Here is a 17428-nt window from a genome sequence, read left to right on the forward strand (position 1 = left end):
CTTAAAGTTCTAACTTACGGGCCTTGGGATTCACTGCCTGTAGCTGTACCATATCTATATATAAAAAAGCTTCCTGTCATGCTGGGAACACAGTTACAATCCTCCTGGCCCTCTCCAAGAAAAAAAACTTATGTATGGCAAACAGAAAACTGCGAAGCTTTGCACACAAGGTTTTCACAGCCTCCTTACACTCAACTCCTAGTAGTATTTTACATGCTCCCTTTTCCCAGCCAACCCTATTCCCCTATTTATACTATCTCCCCCCCACCCCCAGTCCTCCAAATTCTCACACGGTGCTGAGAGCATCCTGTTCTCCTTGTTCCTTCTCTCCACATCTTCAGCAGTGTGAGAAGACAGCAGAGTCAAACAACGCAGAAACCTTTGGGGCCCTTCTGGTTCAAGCTGCTGGTATGTCAACTTCCTGCACTAGCCATTTTCTATTGATGGGATTCTCTCTCTAACATCTTAGCCAACCACATCGAATATAGTTTTAGCAAGCTAAAGTTTGGGGACTTATTTTCCTTTGGAAAAGCAGTTCCATTGAAAACATCTACCATAATGAAATAGGATTTTTCATAACACTTTGAACAAAATGCCTACCTGCCTCACAAAGAATGCTGCAGGCTTCTTATTGGAGTATGAAAAAACGAGCAGCGTAATAGAAAGAACTGCGAAAATATTCCTTAAATGTGTGAGTTTGTCACTTGGGCCACAGTGGAATATCTGTTCTCAAATTTTTGGGGTGTGTGTGTGCGGGGGGGGGAGTTAGAGACATAAGCATAGAGATCCCTCCCTTCATGCCATTTTTAACTTTCCCAGCTCATTTTCGCATAGACAAATGTGAAGTAGAGAGATGCAAAATGTTCTGGAAGTGTCAGAAAGCTAAATATTTAACTCTCTCCCCCAAAAGTATCATTTCCCCACAAACTTAATATACTACTTCAGTAAAAGGAGATTCAATTAAGACCTCTTATGTCCAAAACAATTCCTAAATATTCCTATACTAATGAAATCTGCTGCTTCTTTTCCAGCTCAGTTCAATTCCTGTGTTTTCTCATTTTTATACAACTGAAGCCTAAGTAGTTCTTTAGCAGTTGCTTCTATACTTAATTTTAGCAGTGCTGAGGGATTAACAGGTAACCAGAGGCTAACAACACATATTTCTCCTGACGGCAAGTACTCTGTGCACCACGTCAACAGCCTATATGAACAACCAGATTGGGCCTGCTACTGTTAAAGCAGCCCTAGCATTTCATAAGCTTACTATGGCACAGACTGCTTAGACATTATTCCTTTGAGGCTTTATACAAATGCTGAGAAAGGAGAATGCCACATCCAGGCCTCTCCTGTACCGCTGGGAAATCCAACACCTTAAACATAAAGCAGTGAAAACAGGTCACTGAATGGAGCTACCAACCAGATCGATCAATCCACCGACTTCATAAACATCCTTTCTTCATGAGAAAGCATTATCTAGGCCTGGAGTAATAATACAAACGCTAGTGTCTGAAAATTACAATTGTGTCTGTACAAAGGTACTCCGGGCTTAGTTTTAATAACCACACAAATCTCTTTCCTGCATATAACCTCTTCAAAATTTAGCCCTAAACCTGTTTTCAAAAAGATACATGCACCTTCCAGCAATAATTTACCATTTAATAAAGCACACACTACCACTTTGTCTCAGAAGAGGCCATGTTTTGTATTTTTTCCATCAAATTTAGGAATACAGGATATTTCCAGTACCTAACACAAAGCCAGTATTCGATTCAACAACACAAAACACTGGGTTTTTTTTCAGACTTGAGGTGTATCGATACTAATTTCAGTATATCAAAATCCTCTTCAGTTACCTGGGGTTCTTGCCATAGGAAGGAATGCCACAGCAGTATATTTCACCCTAAAAGGCAAAACCATATGGGGAAGTAACACTGATCCTCTGCCAAAGATGGCAAAGAAAATAAAAGAAGCCAGCCCAATTGCGTGGCAAGCACCGCAGAGGGTCCTTCAGGAGAAATCCTTCAGACCCTTCTTGTTTTCATCTGCACCAATTCCTCTGCAACTAAAATACAGCTGATATGTGAAAGTTTCCACCTGTGTATGTGGGCATATATAACCCAGTACAAAAAGCAAACCTCTGATCAACCACTATAATTTGAGTTATCAAAAAAAAAGGGACTCAGCAAGACTGACGGTTGCTGGTATAACATAGTGTTTGTGTTACCAAGATAAATCTACTTCCCAATGCACTGGCCCAACCCATTAACTGAGGGAGCGGGAGAAGGAGCTACCAGCACTGCTCATCTCCTGTTCTAATAGGTCTAAGCTGTAGGAAAACTCAAGAGAAAAAATTAGGTTAAGTACAAAAGTTGCATTTCAATAAGCTTGTTGGTGTATTTAAGCTACCAAGGCGTCCTCAAACTCACCCACATTGTGGCAGCCATGTGGGCAGCCCTCATACGGAACCTCCACAAGAGCGCTACCTAGTCAGGAGCTCAACGAAGGATCTGCACACAGCCAACGCCTTGCGTTGAGGCCACTGGCTAAACAGCTCTATAATCATAGGATTTCATACATGCTAACACTGTGGATTCCCATGACCAGACTTTCCGTAAAAATTATCACAACACAAAATTATGTCAGAAAGTTAAGATAAAACATGAGGTCTAGTGACACCTTAGACAGGGTGGATGACATAAGAGTTCAATAAAACAAAAAGATTTAAATATTTTGCCTTTGATAAAGCAACCCAAAACACTTGGGAATTTATATATGAACGCCAACATTAAGCATGCTAAGAAATATCCATAAAGTATTTGCACCAGGGAAAACTGCCTTGTCATAGGAGTTGAGAGCAAAGGAAACTGAGCACACACAGTAATGCAAGAAAATGTATTATTTCTCAACCCACCTGCTATCAGGTCATCAAGAGTGTCGGTAAGCGTCTGTGCTGGAGTGGCAACCATTAATCCGTCTGGTTCTTGAACTAACAGCCCCTGCCCATGTCCAGCAATTGGCTGCTGCTGTCCTACATTTTGCTGATTACCTAAGACTTTGCGAAGTTGGAAAGAATCTGTCCCATTACAACCTACGTTACTTGAAAAATTACACTGTGTTGACAAAGGCTGAAGAGGGGCAAACTCAGTTTGCTCAGGAGATGGTGGAGACTGCTGCTGCTCATCTTTACACAGGACACTGTCAACCTGAGATAACCCAGAAAAGTTATCCATAGGAAGACTTTCATTTCCTTCCACTTCTGGGAGGACACCTGTGTGTGGGCACTGCTGCTGCTGAGAAAGGGGCGTCTCAGTCTGACCTTTGGTCTCCAAATATTCTTTGGTAAATTGCTGTTGTGTTTTCATCTGCAACTGCCTCTCCACCTTCTGCAGCTCCTTCAATATTTTCTTCTTCTTCTGTACTTGTTCTTCTCTGTTCTTTTTGAGTTCTTCAATTTTATCTTTATTCAAAGGTTCACCTTGAATTAACTCCAATGATTTAAGCTGTGCTTTTTCAATAGCACTAATTCTCTGTCCAAGTTCATTCAGCTTGCCTTCAGTCTCTTCTACTATACATTCCAAAGGCTGGTATGGGTGAAAAGGTGACAGTAGGTCCTGATCTGCTACCTGAAGGGAAGTTGACTTCTGCTTGGATGTACCTAAGCACATGAAAAATGTTTGAAAAAATGCCATGCTGAAGTTAACCCATACCTCCCCACTCTTTTCCCACCCCAAACTTTGATAACTAATGTTGCACAGTGTCAAATCACATTAAGATAACATGATTACAGCCTACACTTGGTATCAAGATAGACAGCACAAGACAGAAGAGGAATTTTAAACGTGGATCCTATCTTCAGCTATAATACAACTATTTCAAAATTCAAGACTGAAGATTGTCCTTAGACAGTGGCTCCCAAGAAATTTGGACTGTGAACAGAGAGCCATATTGATATATTTACAGTAGCTAAAAATGTTTCTAGTAGGCAAAAGCAAATGAAACTCTGAACAATATTGGTGAACACTGAAGGCCTAAATTACAGAACATTCAGTATGTGCGTATATGTATACTCCCTTTACTGCTGGGAGTGGTCACCTAGAAATGCAACACAAAACTACCAACAGTTAACTCTTCCCAGTATCATGGCCCTCCCAGTGCAAATATACTAAAAACATTTATTAAAATGAAGAGTGTGTTTGCCATAATAGAGCACTGTTCCCTTAAGCAGCTCGAAGATGTACATGCTTCCCAAAACTAATCTAGCAAGAAATTGCCCCCTATATCCACACCTCAACAAATCAAAATTATCCTGGATTGAAAGCTGTGCAGAAGTCCAAATTCAGTGTTGGTATTCAGGAACAAATGTCTAATGTTTATATCCAAAAAAGTAGCATTGAAAAAAAGACACTGCTAAGGCACAGTATTTTATTTTTATTTCACAGCCAAATATACAATTTCAAAAGGGATTTCATCTTTCCTCGATTCAAGAGTCAAAATTGTATTATGGAATGCGAAGTATTCTAGCAATCTGAGACAAATTTAGTTCATAACCACCAGCTTTAAAATTCAGTGTGATCTGACTCCGCATTAACTGAGTCTGGTGCATGCTCTCAAAGCTGCTCACTGCTTCATCATTACAGTAATAAAGCTACAAGAAAACAGCAGCATGGATTCTTAGGTATGCAACAGCCAAATTTCTACAAAAGTGTTTACTCTTAACAGTAAAAGTGGCATAACTATCTTGATATGAACAGTAACCCTTCTAGCATTTTGAGCTCTGCTAATTCTCATTTTCCCCTGTATCTGAGACTATAACCAATTATGATGTAACTTGGGGAAGCCTCCTGGGATCACCAAAGACACCAAAAAAGCTGATCAGTGACATGTTCTAAAGTATAAAAGCCGCAGTTCACTTTGAATTGGAGAAGTCACTCACAAGTGTAACACCAATGGAATTATACTAAGCTGTAGTATGAAAGTAAACCCTTTTTGTTCACAGCTTCAAGCAAAACCAAAGATGTGCTTCTTTGTCCCAAGGGATAGTCCCAGATTCCCTTTTCACTTTCTTTGATTCCTAAAGCTTTAGTTTACATTTTTCTTCTATTGCCATTAAGGTACAAGAGGAGTAACGGAGGCTCAGAAATTATAACCTAACTAACAAGAGAAGCTTTTAATGGTTAATTTTCCAAATCTTCAAAATGTTTCCCAGTTTTCAATATATTTTAGCAACCCTACACAAAAAAGTGCAAGGCCAGAAAATTAAAGGTTCTCAAAATTGGTCAATGCCCCACTAGACGTCTAATGCAGAAGTTGTCTGAAATTCTATTACAGGGGGCCCCAGTGTGGTGCCCATGAGTGCCGTGGCACCTGCCAGCACCTTTCCTAGCAGCTGCCAAGTATTTTTAGAAAGTGAGCAGGGCCAGGCAGGGCACTCAACCTTTGATGCTTATGGTATAATGGAGCGGCTTTATGCAAAAGGTGGAGTGATATTCCAAAAGCACAACAGAGCTGCATTCTGATTAAACCCCACTGGGGTTGCAGGGCTAACACACCTAACTGGACTTTCTATTGATGTCACAAGATCTTCCCAGTTTTAATGTATTTTGTATTAATTCAGGCAGAAATTGGTAACATCACTGCATCAAGTTTTGCTTACATTTAAAAAATGGTTTATGTTCCTGTCAAAACTGGCTAGAATCTCTCTTACACGTGCAAGGAGCTCTCACCAGCTCTTCAGCACCAACTGTCATTGTTATACTAGCGCAGGTTAAAAGTGGCCAGGCTCATGGGAGAAAGGCTCGTGTAAAGGGATAACCATGAGAAGTGGCATTTTTCCCCTTTTCCTTTTGCAGAAGTGCATTAGATTCCTGCAAAATGAAGACACATGCTGCCAGATGTGGGGTTTCATAGCTAGCTTAATAGGTATACCTATTTTGTGTGTATGTAAAAATTTTAATGTTAATAATATGTTAATTTTAAAGGCACCCAGTTAAATAGAGCTTCTGCCTGAAATGTTGAAAAGTTACTTGTTATTAAGAGTTATGCAGGACCCTGACATTCTGTGGTTGCTTCCACCTCCTGTGGCAGATATTTTGTGGTTGCACCCGTCACCCTGTGTCAGAATTTCAAAAGTGCCTGCTGGGTAAAAAAGGCTGGGGACCTCTGCTCTATTATCTTAACCACTACAGTATTCCTTGGTGTGCTTCTCTCTCAAACTGCAAAGGCTTTCTATAAACCCATACAAAAGGGCAATTCATAATAATGCAGCACAAGTTACTTTTGTTATACAAGTCTAATTACCTTTGTAAGGAAACAACATACCAGGTAATGTCTGAATGACCAGGTTTTCCCAGAAGCCTATATGAAGGGCTTATTCACACAGTCAATACATATGCTTCCTCTAACACATTTCAACTCACTGGCCACTATCATATGTGAAGCTGCCCCAATATACTTGCAGCAACACTGATAGCAGCTTCAGCCCTTGCCCCTGCCCCCCAATACTACCTCATAGTTGCTTCAAATCTACCCAGCTGTAACTGGACTTCCTTTTTCTGAGTTGGTAAAGAAACTAGCGCACTGTTTGACCACAATCACACCCTTGTGAACAGAATTCCAGGATATGGAATTCAGAATGAAAAACAGCAACTGAGCCGAACTCATTTTCATCTGAAATGTGTTTTTAAAAAAGAAAAATGTTATAGGAAGGAATACGGTATAGCTAAAAAAATTGGATGCTGGGTGTTCATAATGGTCTTGTGGAAAACACAACATTTTTAAACCTTCCCCTTCACACTAATCAACAAGCCATGATGCCATGTTTTTCTTAAGTGCTAATGGAGTTATACTGTCGGTATTATATAGTATGGAGCTTTTTAAAAAAAATTGCTGGTAAAAGAAAAAGTGTATACACAATTACATAGGTAAACATAATACTTAAGATTTACTGATTTACTGTATGTCATTTTTATGATCAGTATTTTTCTCAAACTCGTCACCAGAATAAATACTAATTTTCATAACCGAGTCTTCAGAAAAACATGCTGAAGCAACAGAAACAAAAAGCAAATAGACAGAAGGAAGCAAGATGTACCCCTAAAAGAGCGGTCCTCAAACCCATGGGTTGGATCACTCAGTGAATCACCGGGTCATCGTGTCCCTCCAGAGTCACTAGACGGCTTCTTTGGGAAGGACCTGCTGTTAGTGCACATGCAGAGAGAGCAAAGGCACCACAGCTGCTTGTTTTCTTTACAAGCACACTAAAGTAAGCAGCAGATCAGCAAGACAAGGTGTTTGGCAGTGGAGAAGATTCTTCTATGGCTCTGGCTGTTGGCTTCTCCTCTATTTGAATAATTTACTGTTGGCACTTTGGTTTGCGTTGCTGTTCCCATCTCTCTTCGTCTGCAGTCCACAATCCTGGCCCTGATAATGGTGAGGCTGTAACTCTAGCACCCTCTCTTCCTGTCACATGACTGATGTCACACACTTGCTGACCAGTGAATCCTGAGACTGAAATCCTGAAGACCATTCCCCATAACGTTATTTTTCCTTGGAATGACCTCATGTACTAAAACAAGGTTTGTTGGCCTTCCAATGGAAAGTCATATCAGAGTTCCCATTCATCTAGCATCTTTTATGAAACCTGAACATACTGCCCCCTTAACTTTAATCCCTTGCTATGAATCCTGAAGTCTCAGTAATTGTCAATAAACCTTTCAAGTATGCAAGCACTAGAAAAAAAATGGCCTGACACACGTGTTAAAGGTGTGATGGTTATGCTTACTTTAAAAGACCAAAAGTGCCTATTTAACAGCAAAAATATTAGATATTTTATTGCAAAAAAGTATCACATCATAGAATCAGAGTTGGAAGCCCTTACAGACCATCTAGTCCAACCCCCTGCCCAATGCAGGAACAGCCTAAAGCATCCCCGACAAGAATTTGTCCAGATGCTCCTTGAAGACTGCCAATCGGGGGGAACCCACCATATCCCTAGGCAGCTGACTCCATTGCTCCAGTAATACAAATAAATATGAGCGTCTAGCCTACCTTTTCCCTATGGCTTGGTGTACGTAATATTGAATATTCCAATAAAATCAAACAATATGTGTTTTAAAGCTTCACACAACAAAACTTTAGCCTGCAATTAAAAAGCCAGCTCCAATAAATCCTGCAACGCTTTGGAAAGGGTCTCCAAATTCAGGGTCTGGCAATTCCCCAAGAAAAAAGAGTTCCATGCTTTTGGATAGGTTAATCAGTATGCTCTTGGTGGCCTGATGTAGTAATCAGACAAAATAAGAATATTTTTGGTAGAGCTAAAATTTTCTGTGGGACATCAGGGGCTGAAGCCATTTCAGACTTCATGAACTGGAATTAGCTCGATTTGAGGCTCCAAGACAATGGGGAACTAGCAAGAATATCCCCAGGCAGTTTATTGAAAGGTATGATGTGCCCAGATCTGAATTAAAACAAAAAGGGAAGGGGCCATTGTCTTCCACCTATGAAGCTTACATAAAGCACGTGGCTTCACAATTTGAAGTCACAGGTAAAACAACGCATCAGGGAGCATCATACCTCTGACTACACTTCTGAGACAACTGGAGATTTAATGCCAGCAACAGACAAATCTGCTCCCAAGTCACAGGGCCTGCTGACTACCATTATTTCTTACATGTCCCAATTCAGTCTATTAGTTCACTGGCATCCACATTTGGGTGCACAGTAGACTACCAGAAAGATGAGAGACTAAGAAGGACTGAAAGGAGACGAGCAACTTGTGGGCCAGCAACATATTGGTGAGACCAATGTACTTGACCTTTTTAAACAGTCAATGCATTGGTTGTTGTGGATTTTCCGGGCTGTATAGCCATGGTCTTGGCATTGTAGTTCCTGATGTTTTGCCAGCAGCTGACTGGCATCTTCAGAGGTGTAGCACCAAAAGACAGAGATCTCTCAGTGTCACTGTGAAAGCCTTCGACAATACATCAAGTCAATGCATTGTTTACCAAGAGATGTATAAACTGTAGATTAGCTTACGTATTTCATGTAAATAGTTGTTTTGATGCCAGTAATTTTTTTTTTTTAAAAAGAGATGTATAAACTGGAGGTGTGTGTGTATGTGTGATGGGATAGTGCAAATCAACGTTTTATAGCAATAAACAATTGTACAGTAACACCTTTTAGCATCTTCACATGAATGCACAGAAACACTTAAGGGTGGTTCTGTAAATTCTTGTAGCCATGTCACAAACACATTAAGAATAGCAAAACCTCTGATGTGATCAACATAGCACAAGCATCCCCTATAATATTTTCCAAGATCTCAAAAGAGCAGTTTATGAAAAAAAATCAGACGTATATCTCTTTTAAAGAAAAGATAAAGCAACATCTGTTCCCCAGAAAAACACAACAGGACTCAAGGTGACAACTGGCATCAACATAGTAATGCGTTTCCAAGCCACTGTAAAATGTCCAAGTTGTATCGTTCGTGGGAGCCAATGAAGTCACAAGTGACCTCCTAGAGTCTCAGACCGAATCGTTCTATTATTTCAGCACCAAACCAAAGAGTACTTGAGTTGCTGCATCTCAGAATATAGTCTGTCCTGATCTGAAGAATTCCAATAAATGGTATTCCTCCATCTCCTCGGATTGTCCAGGCACGAGATGCAAAACGTGTCAGCAATCTGAAAAGCATGGTTTCCAATATTCTTATGCGGATACTAGCCCCACCTGCAGGGGACCTTGCCAAAACAAAAATGTTAATGAAGAGACTTTCCAAATTCTTGATTAATGTAGATATAACAGACCGCAGAACAAACAAATCAGATCACTCTTGGTTGCCTCTTCAGAGACATTTAAGTTTTAGTGCAACTGCTTTAACACATTTTGTAACTATTGTCTGAGACTATCTTCCAATTAAAGGCAATTACCATTTCTTGCTGTTAAGATCTTTAATAATTGTCAGCCAACCACTGACCAATGAAAGGATTAATCAGCTAATCTACCAAAAATCAATTAAAAGTATCAGCATAGCACAACATTTATTGCTCTCATATCAAAAGTAAACACTTTTGCAAATTTTATCTGTATTAAGATATTTTCATTCCTTTGCACTGCCAACACTGAGGTCTAGATCTTAAAAGCTTGGATTAAAATATAAGAGAATGTTTACATTAAGCAGAAATTTATCTGATTTCTGCGTTATTTTAAGGTCTTCCTACTGTTTTAGATATTGTTTCGTCTACATTGCTTTCTTAAATTAAAAAGAATAGAACACTGCAATTCACAAGCTAGAGGCTTATGAAGAACAATGCCCATGGAGGGAGGGGATCCCACTCTCAAAATCGCTCCCTAAATTTTTGTTCTTAAAATATTCCTCCACCCGCCCCTTTCTTGCAGTAAACAAGTGACTCAATATCCCATTGGTTTTGGAAAAAATTCCATTCCTTTTAGGTAGATTTCTTTGGTTCTCCCTTCTATTGATTTACAAACTTGTACTTTTCTATATGTATACACATGTGAATTCCCCTGAGTAGGCACTGAAATCCTCCCCTATCTGTGAGTGGCCCTGTTACTTATATATTTTTAAATCTATATCCCACTTTTCTCCCTGATCAGGGACCCAAAGCAGCTTTTCACACAGGTCCCCCCCTCCACTCAGTCCTCTCAACCACCACCTTGGAAAGGTAGATGAGGCTGAGAGACTGTGATGGGTCCAAGGTCATCTGGAAGGCTTCCACGGGTGAGCAAGGGAATTGAGCCTAGTCATCCCAGTACAACACTCAAACCACTGCCACCACTTGTGGTGTGGCTTTCTCAACCATATTCTTTAATGGTCTTACTAATTACTGCTTATAAAAAAAAATCAGCCATGAGATCTTGCTGTAGAATGTACTTCAAGAATTCTAAGTACTCTTAAATTCCTGGCATGCTTTAATGCAGCAAAAATGTATCTGCTTCTTTTTAATCAAAAAAGTATAGGATGATTAATGTATTTAACACACTTCCACCATATCTTTTGTTTGATAGTTTGTGTGTGTGTGTGTGTGTGTGTGTGTGTGTGTGTGTGTGTGTGTGTGTGTGTTTCATTGGATTAGCTGTCTATTTTCTTTTTGAATGCTCTGAACATTTGATTAGAGGATGTGATCAGGTCACTTGTTTTAAGCAGACTAGAGCTCTCTCCATTTGGAGACAGTGGGAAATGTAATACTGAGTAACTTCACCTATCCTCGCAATGACTGGGTAAGTATGTGCTCAAGTCATGCAGCAGAAACAAGATTTCTAGACACCTTAGCACCATGTACTGGAGCAGTTGGCTGACTAGAGGTTTAGAGGATTTGGCTTGGTTCTGTGAGATACAGATGTTGCACCAATTGGGAATACTGACCACAGTGCTATAAAGTTTAGAATTCATGTCAATGGAAAGTGGCCCCCAAAGTTCAAAATAATCATATTTGATTTCAAAAGAAGGATATTTACAAAAATGAGGGAACTTGTCAGAAGGAAGCAAAAGGGGAGAATTAAAAGTCAAATCCATTCAGGATGCCTGGAAACTACTGAAAACTATACTAATTGAGGCCCGGGTAGAACAGTAGAACCCACTGAAGGTGATGGGCAACAGAGGTTCAAAACAGACAAAAGGAAATCCTTCTTTACTCAGTGAATAATTAAATCATGAATTCAATGCCGGTGAATATAGGTACAGATATGAACATAGGTGGCTCTGTAAGGGAGAATGATCCTGATCCGTGGGGAAAGAGGTCCATCAAGGGCTACTGGCCATGACCAGTTAACGGGACATCCACCTGCAGAAACAGCAAAGCTTTGAATGCCACTGCTAGGAAGGCCCCCGTGTCCTGCCTGCTGGCCCCCCAGGGCAACTGTTCTGGCCACTGTGTGAAACAGGACGCTAGACTAGATGGACCACGGCTTTCTTCATGTTCTTATGTTCATCTTGTTCCAAAACTTTTGATTTCTTAAATTAATTGTTAACAGTTCTGGGTAGTTGAATTTTAGTAACACATCCACTAATAAAGGCTATTCCAGTATCACAAGTTGGACACTTTCTCTGGAGCAATATAGTATTAGAAAAACTCTTCCCCGTCCCCATTTACAGTAATCCATTCAATTCAGGACACCTAGTCTCATTTTGCAATGACCATTTAAAAATACATCAACAAATACAGTTGTGGGTTTATCAAAGGTATACAAGTGTACACAGAACAAAGGAAAAAATACAAAATGAGAAAAAAAATATGGCCTTCCTAGTCACTTTGTTTTATTACATTAACACTTAAATTTGTTATGGTTTAATATTCCTTTTATTCCTTTCCTCATCATATATTCTCTTCAGTTAGAATCTCAGAAAGTTCAAACAAATGGGAGAAAGTGGCCACTACCAACCTACATGTATCCCTTATGCATCTTTCCAAAAGCTAGAAAAAAGAAATATACGTATCCCGCACTTCTGCTCAAATTCATTCACTACCACTTTCAGGGAAGGGAGCATGAACACATTTTTTTAAATCATTATGGATGAACAGGTAGGGGGCCTACACAGATCAGATACACATCTCGTAATACTTAGTTCTTAATTCATCTGTTTTTAGATAATTTCCTGGTAAACAGGTAGGGGGCCTACACAGATCAGATACACATCTCGTAATACTTAGTTCTTAATTCATCTGTTTTTAGATAATTTCCTGGTATCTACAGAGCTACCTATTAGCAAACCAATATTTTCTTCAATGAAGAGCAAGAGAAAGTTATTGCACCAATTTTCTGGACACGAGAATGGCTGCACTCAGATCTCACAAATCAACCTGGCTTGGGCAATTCTGTTGGTTGGTCTTCTCATATGCTCCCTCCTTCTACCCCTTGTATGAAGTATGCTATTGAAAATGTTCTCCTTTTGGAAAGACTTGTGCAAAAACTCCAATTTGTCATAATATCCAGTGCAGGAATTCACTTCCTCCTCACAAACCAGTACACCAACTCCCATCTATCTGCATTCAGATGTTATGGCAAATCTGCGTTTCATTCAAGACTCCCAAAGTAGGAAGGTTTTGGTTGTGCATCACACACAAGGGGAGGAGGGAGGCAGCATCCAAGCCAGCAACAAGTGGAGGTCAGAACCATCTTGAACAAAAAAAAGGTTTGTTCATGACCCCTTAGTGCAGCTACTTTGTTCTTTTCCTACTTTCAACTCTTCTACATTCAAAACAGGACAACTGATATTACAAAAGATACATACACAGCCTCCCTTCTTGTTTCAGTATTGTATCGTTTGTATATTGAGGTCTCCCACACAGGATGTGTTAGAGGTGCCTTCCTTATGGCTAACCCAACAACAACAACATTCGATTTATATACAGCCCTTCAGGACAACTTAACGCCCACTCAGAGCTGTTTACAAAGTATGTTATTTTTATCCCCACAACAAAAACCCCTGTGAGATGGGTGGGGCTGAGAGAGTTCCTAGAAGCTGTGACTGACCCAAGGTCACCCAGCTGGCTTCAAGTGGAGGAGTGGGGAATCAAACTCAGTTCTCCAGATTAGAGTCCTGCTGCTCTTAACCACTACACCAAGAAACATATAATGTCTCTTACGCAATTTGTCAGGGCATGTTAAATAAAATAATTAGAGCAGGTTCAAGACCTTCTCTTTGGCTTCCTAACATGCTTGCTCAAATAAGTTCAGTTTTTCAATTCTAAATCAGTTCTGTGTATGCCAGAACGTAATGTCCTGCCAACCACACACTAGTGTTTTCTGCATCAGCCACAGGTTCTGATTTGTCCTATAATGTGTTACTACTCTATTAAAAAGACATTTTGACCATTCCACTATGATCAAGAAATTGTGGATGCGGCTATGGAGAACGGAGGATGAGCACAGCAGGCTACTGCTTATTTTTTAATATGGCTGCTGTGTTATTTTTCCTGTCACTGACTGGTTATGTTGCATGTGGCTTATTTTGTATTTTTATATATTCATATGCCTTGCAACCCGGGAATTGTTAAAAGTGGTAGATTAATGTTTAAGCCAATCAATAAATCAAATATTAAAATGGGCTGCAAAGGCTCTATTTCCTTAAGTTGAAACAGTACAGAAGAAGCTAACGAACTTTGATTTGCATATAGCTGAGCCACTGTGATGCATAAGAGATCCCACTGCAGAAATTTTACCAATTTTCTTATGTCTATCAGACGTTTAAGAAATATATACTTATTTGAAATCTGAGGCCTATCAGTTTTGAGGCCTATCAATATTGTAGGCAACTGAGCAGGGAATGAATACAAGAGCCACTAATCAGTGCAGTACAATTAAGCAAATGGTTTTTTAAGTTGATGTTCTAAACGGTCCAAATATCTTTGTAGTGAACAGTATAGCAGCGTGCCCGTGCATCGAAGCAAGCACTATTTAAACCTGCAGTAAGCGTTCTTTAAATCTAGACAAACAAGTGGCTGGATCAAGAGAACTGCTTGTCAACACATCTTTCCCAGTAATACTGAAGGCTGGAGATCCACAGGAGCAAAGCAGGATGCAGAGCACAGGGCTGCAGGTCAAATGAAAAACCCATGGGGAAGTCTATGTCCTGCACAGCAGCTACGATACTTCTGGCAACAATGCACATGAAGCGCAATTTTGCATGCTTTGTCACTTCTGGCCCAGCTCATTTCAATTCCCACCTTGAGTAATCTGTTATTTAAATGAGATTACACAGCCTTACTCAATTAAATCCACTGGTTTTAGAACAAACTCTGAAAACAAAATAATAAACCCTCAGAAATTCAAGTAGGATTACTCATGTATATTGTGGCTGCGAATGATGAACTGGGGGAAGTCTACTACAAGACTTAAGAGGCTTGTAAAACATACAATCTACCCGCCACATACGGCAATCCAACAGCAATTCAGTATGCCTCTTGGCTTTAAAGACTGCCTGTATATTAATTCTAACAGGAATCTCTAAAATTAAGGTTGGTTCTTAGAATTTTGCAAAATGTTTAAAATTTGCCTTGATTTACAATCCATAATGTCAATGAAGGAAGTAAGTACATTGTGCTGCAGACACAATAGGAAAAGACAGGAGCAGAGCTCAAAGTTAAGAAATTAAGTAATTTCCCACAAATGTAAACATCCCATCAGCTCCATATGTCTCTGGAGCAAAGCTTTAAAACGACCAAATAGATTCTAAAGATACTCCTTTTCCCGTTAAATGTGACAAAATGCTTTGATGGTGTGAGGCATTTCAAGCCCATTTTGCGATATGGCATAAGGTATTTATGTGTCTGGGAGGGCGGGGGCAGAAAAGAAAACTGCTGCTGAGCTATGTCATGAGTCTGAGCAGTTTTCAAGATTGCTATCAATGTGTTTTCAAAGCTCACTGCGACGGCCTAAAACAGACTGAACAACACAGTATCAATTTCCAAGCCCTTCCCATGCCCTACATACGTAACATACCATGTAATTTTAAAAACAGCTGTATACTAACCTTTGGGGAGACTCAAAAGTGCAGGAGGGTTCTCTTGAGGAGTTCTGTCAGGTTCCTGGGGAGGTACAACCATGGCAAGTGTATGCATTGGTACACGTGGAACCTGCAAAGTCAACTCAGAGGGAAAAAACTCATGTCAGCGAGGTTAAGGATCACAACTTGGTGGAAAGTGTTTTGAACATTCTCACCCTATCTCAAAATGTGCATTGCATTAAACACATGCTCCAACGTATCTTCACTAATTTTAAGACTAAACAGATTTTAAGATGAAATTCTGAATTTTAAAATATCACATGCAGAATGACACTACACTCTTTAAGGAAAACGATACTCTGGTGAAAGGAGAAATGGATATTACAATACTAAGCACCAGCATTTTGAAGTCTGGTTGGTTTCACAGGAGATGTGTCCAACTCTCACCTACTGAAACATATAGGAATTTGAAGTGCTTAACTTTGGATCTCAATGTATGACATTATCTCAGCACTGCATTAAACATACAAAGGTTGAGCTGCTGCACGAAACTTAGGGTCTGATTAAACACTAGAAGCTGAAAGAGAGGGTTGTTTTTCAAAGAACCCTGGGCTAAATCTTCAAGGGCTCCTCCAGGTGACAATTCTGTTTTTGCTGTTTTCTGTAAACAGCCAACAGTTTATTGAATTTCAGTCAAGTTATCTTCCAATCATGCTTTTCATATGTAAACACACAAAAATGAAAATGTTTTCCCTTTGCTATAATTAAAAAAAAGCTTTGCAGCTTACCTGAGACTGATCCTGAGATGGCGGCGTGAGCTGAGACATGTCTGTAGTTGGGACTGACAGAACATTGTTTGGGTAATCCAGTAAGTAGGAAACGACGTTTGTATGCCCACCCTTTGCAGCTTCAATGAGCATTGTTGAGCCATCCTGGAACACACATTTGAAGTATTTGTGGTCCATGCAGTGTGCAAAGCGGATGCCTCAAATTTTACTACAAGGTCACCTCTGTAGCTGGGGCATTTCTGGCCCCTACAGACAATTAAAAATATACATAATCTCAAACTGAATGTCTTGGAATACCTTAAGACGATGGGTAGGGTCTGCACCATGAGCTAAAAGCAGCTCAACAACAGCAAGATGGCCCCCAGCACATGCCAGCGATACAACTGTGTGGTCATTATTAGCTGTAGCCCGATTAACATTGGCACCTATCAAGAAAAAAACATAATTAAGGGGAAGTTCCATGGAAATCTTAAGTTTCCAAATTCTGTATAAAAAGCAGACGATAACTCTGGAGGGTAAGCAACTGAGAACCACTATACTTATTATCCTCATACAATGTTATTAAAATACTGTTTTCCCAATAGTTGCTATGTATGCAGCACAAGTTTCCACTGTCCATTCCTCTCCTGCAGAAGAACTCCAACCCCCTACCCGGCTATATGTGGGGGACCCCATCTTCCAAGAGAAGCATTTGGGGGGGGGGTTGAGATTGCAGCAAGAAGAGGGAGGCAAGGAAGCCCTGCTCCGCTGACAAATCCCTAGCATGCAGGATTCACCTCGGTGTTTTATAATAGGACAAAGGGACACTGTTACACCAGTTCAACCACCAATCTTAGGGCAAGCTCCTGCCTCTCAGCTTCCAACTCCCCAACAATAATCTAGATTAACAATTGAGAAAATGGAAATGAAGCACTTTGAGCTCATAGGAAAACAACTTTAAATACCAAGCATTATGAATTCTCAAAGTAAGCTCATCTCACTCAAACCAAGTTCTAAAAAGGGATGACACCAATGGATGTAAAGAACCTGCATTAACTCCTTCCTTTTTGTAGAACATTCCTGTCAATCAATATAGCTGAATGGTAGGTTCTGTTCTTGGAACTCTGGAGTCTAAGTGGGACCACCACCACCACCACCACCTCAAACTTTGAAAACGGACTTGGGACATTTCCTCCAA

At 40.1% G+C, this 17428-nt stretch overlaps 1 protein-coding gene across 1 annotated transcript in view; it reads right to left on the reverse strand.

Moving 5' to 3' along the window:
* The window catches only part of ANKHD1 (ankyrin repeat and KH domain containing 1), a 110620-nt gene that overhangs the window by 38152 nt on the left and 55040 nt on the right, over positions 1-17428 (reverse strand). Inside the window, 4 exon segments of the mRNA XM_054985433.1 lie at positions 2912-3655; positions 15491-15593; positions 16252-16395; positions 16549-16676. Coding sequence (XP_054841408.1) covers positions 2912-3655; positions 15491-15593; positions 16252-16395; positions 16549-16676 — 1119 coding nt within the window.

Source organism: Eublepharis macularius, chromosome 7 (assembly GCF_028583425.1).
Source record: "Eublepharis macularius isolate TG4126 chromosome 7, MPM_Emac_v1.0, whole genome shotgun sequence".
NCBI lineage: Eukaryota > Metazoa > Chordata > Lepidosauria > Squamata > Eublepharidae > Eublepharis > Eublepharis macularius.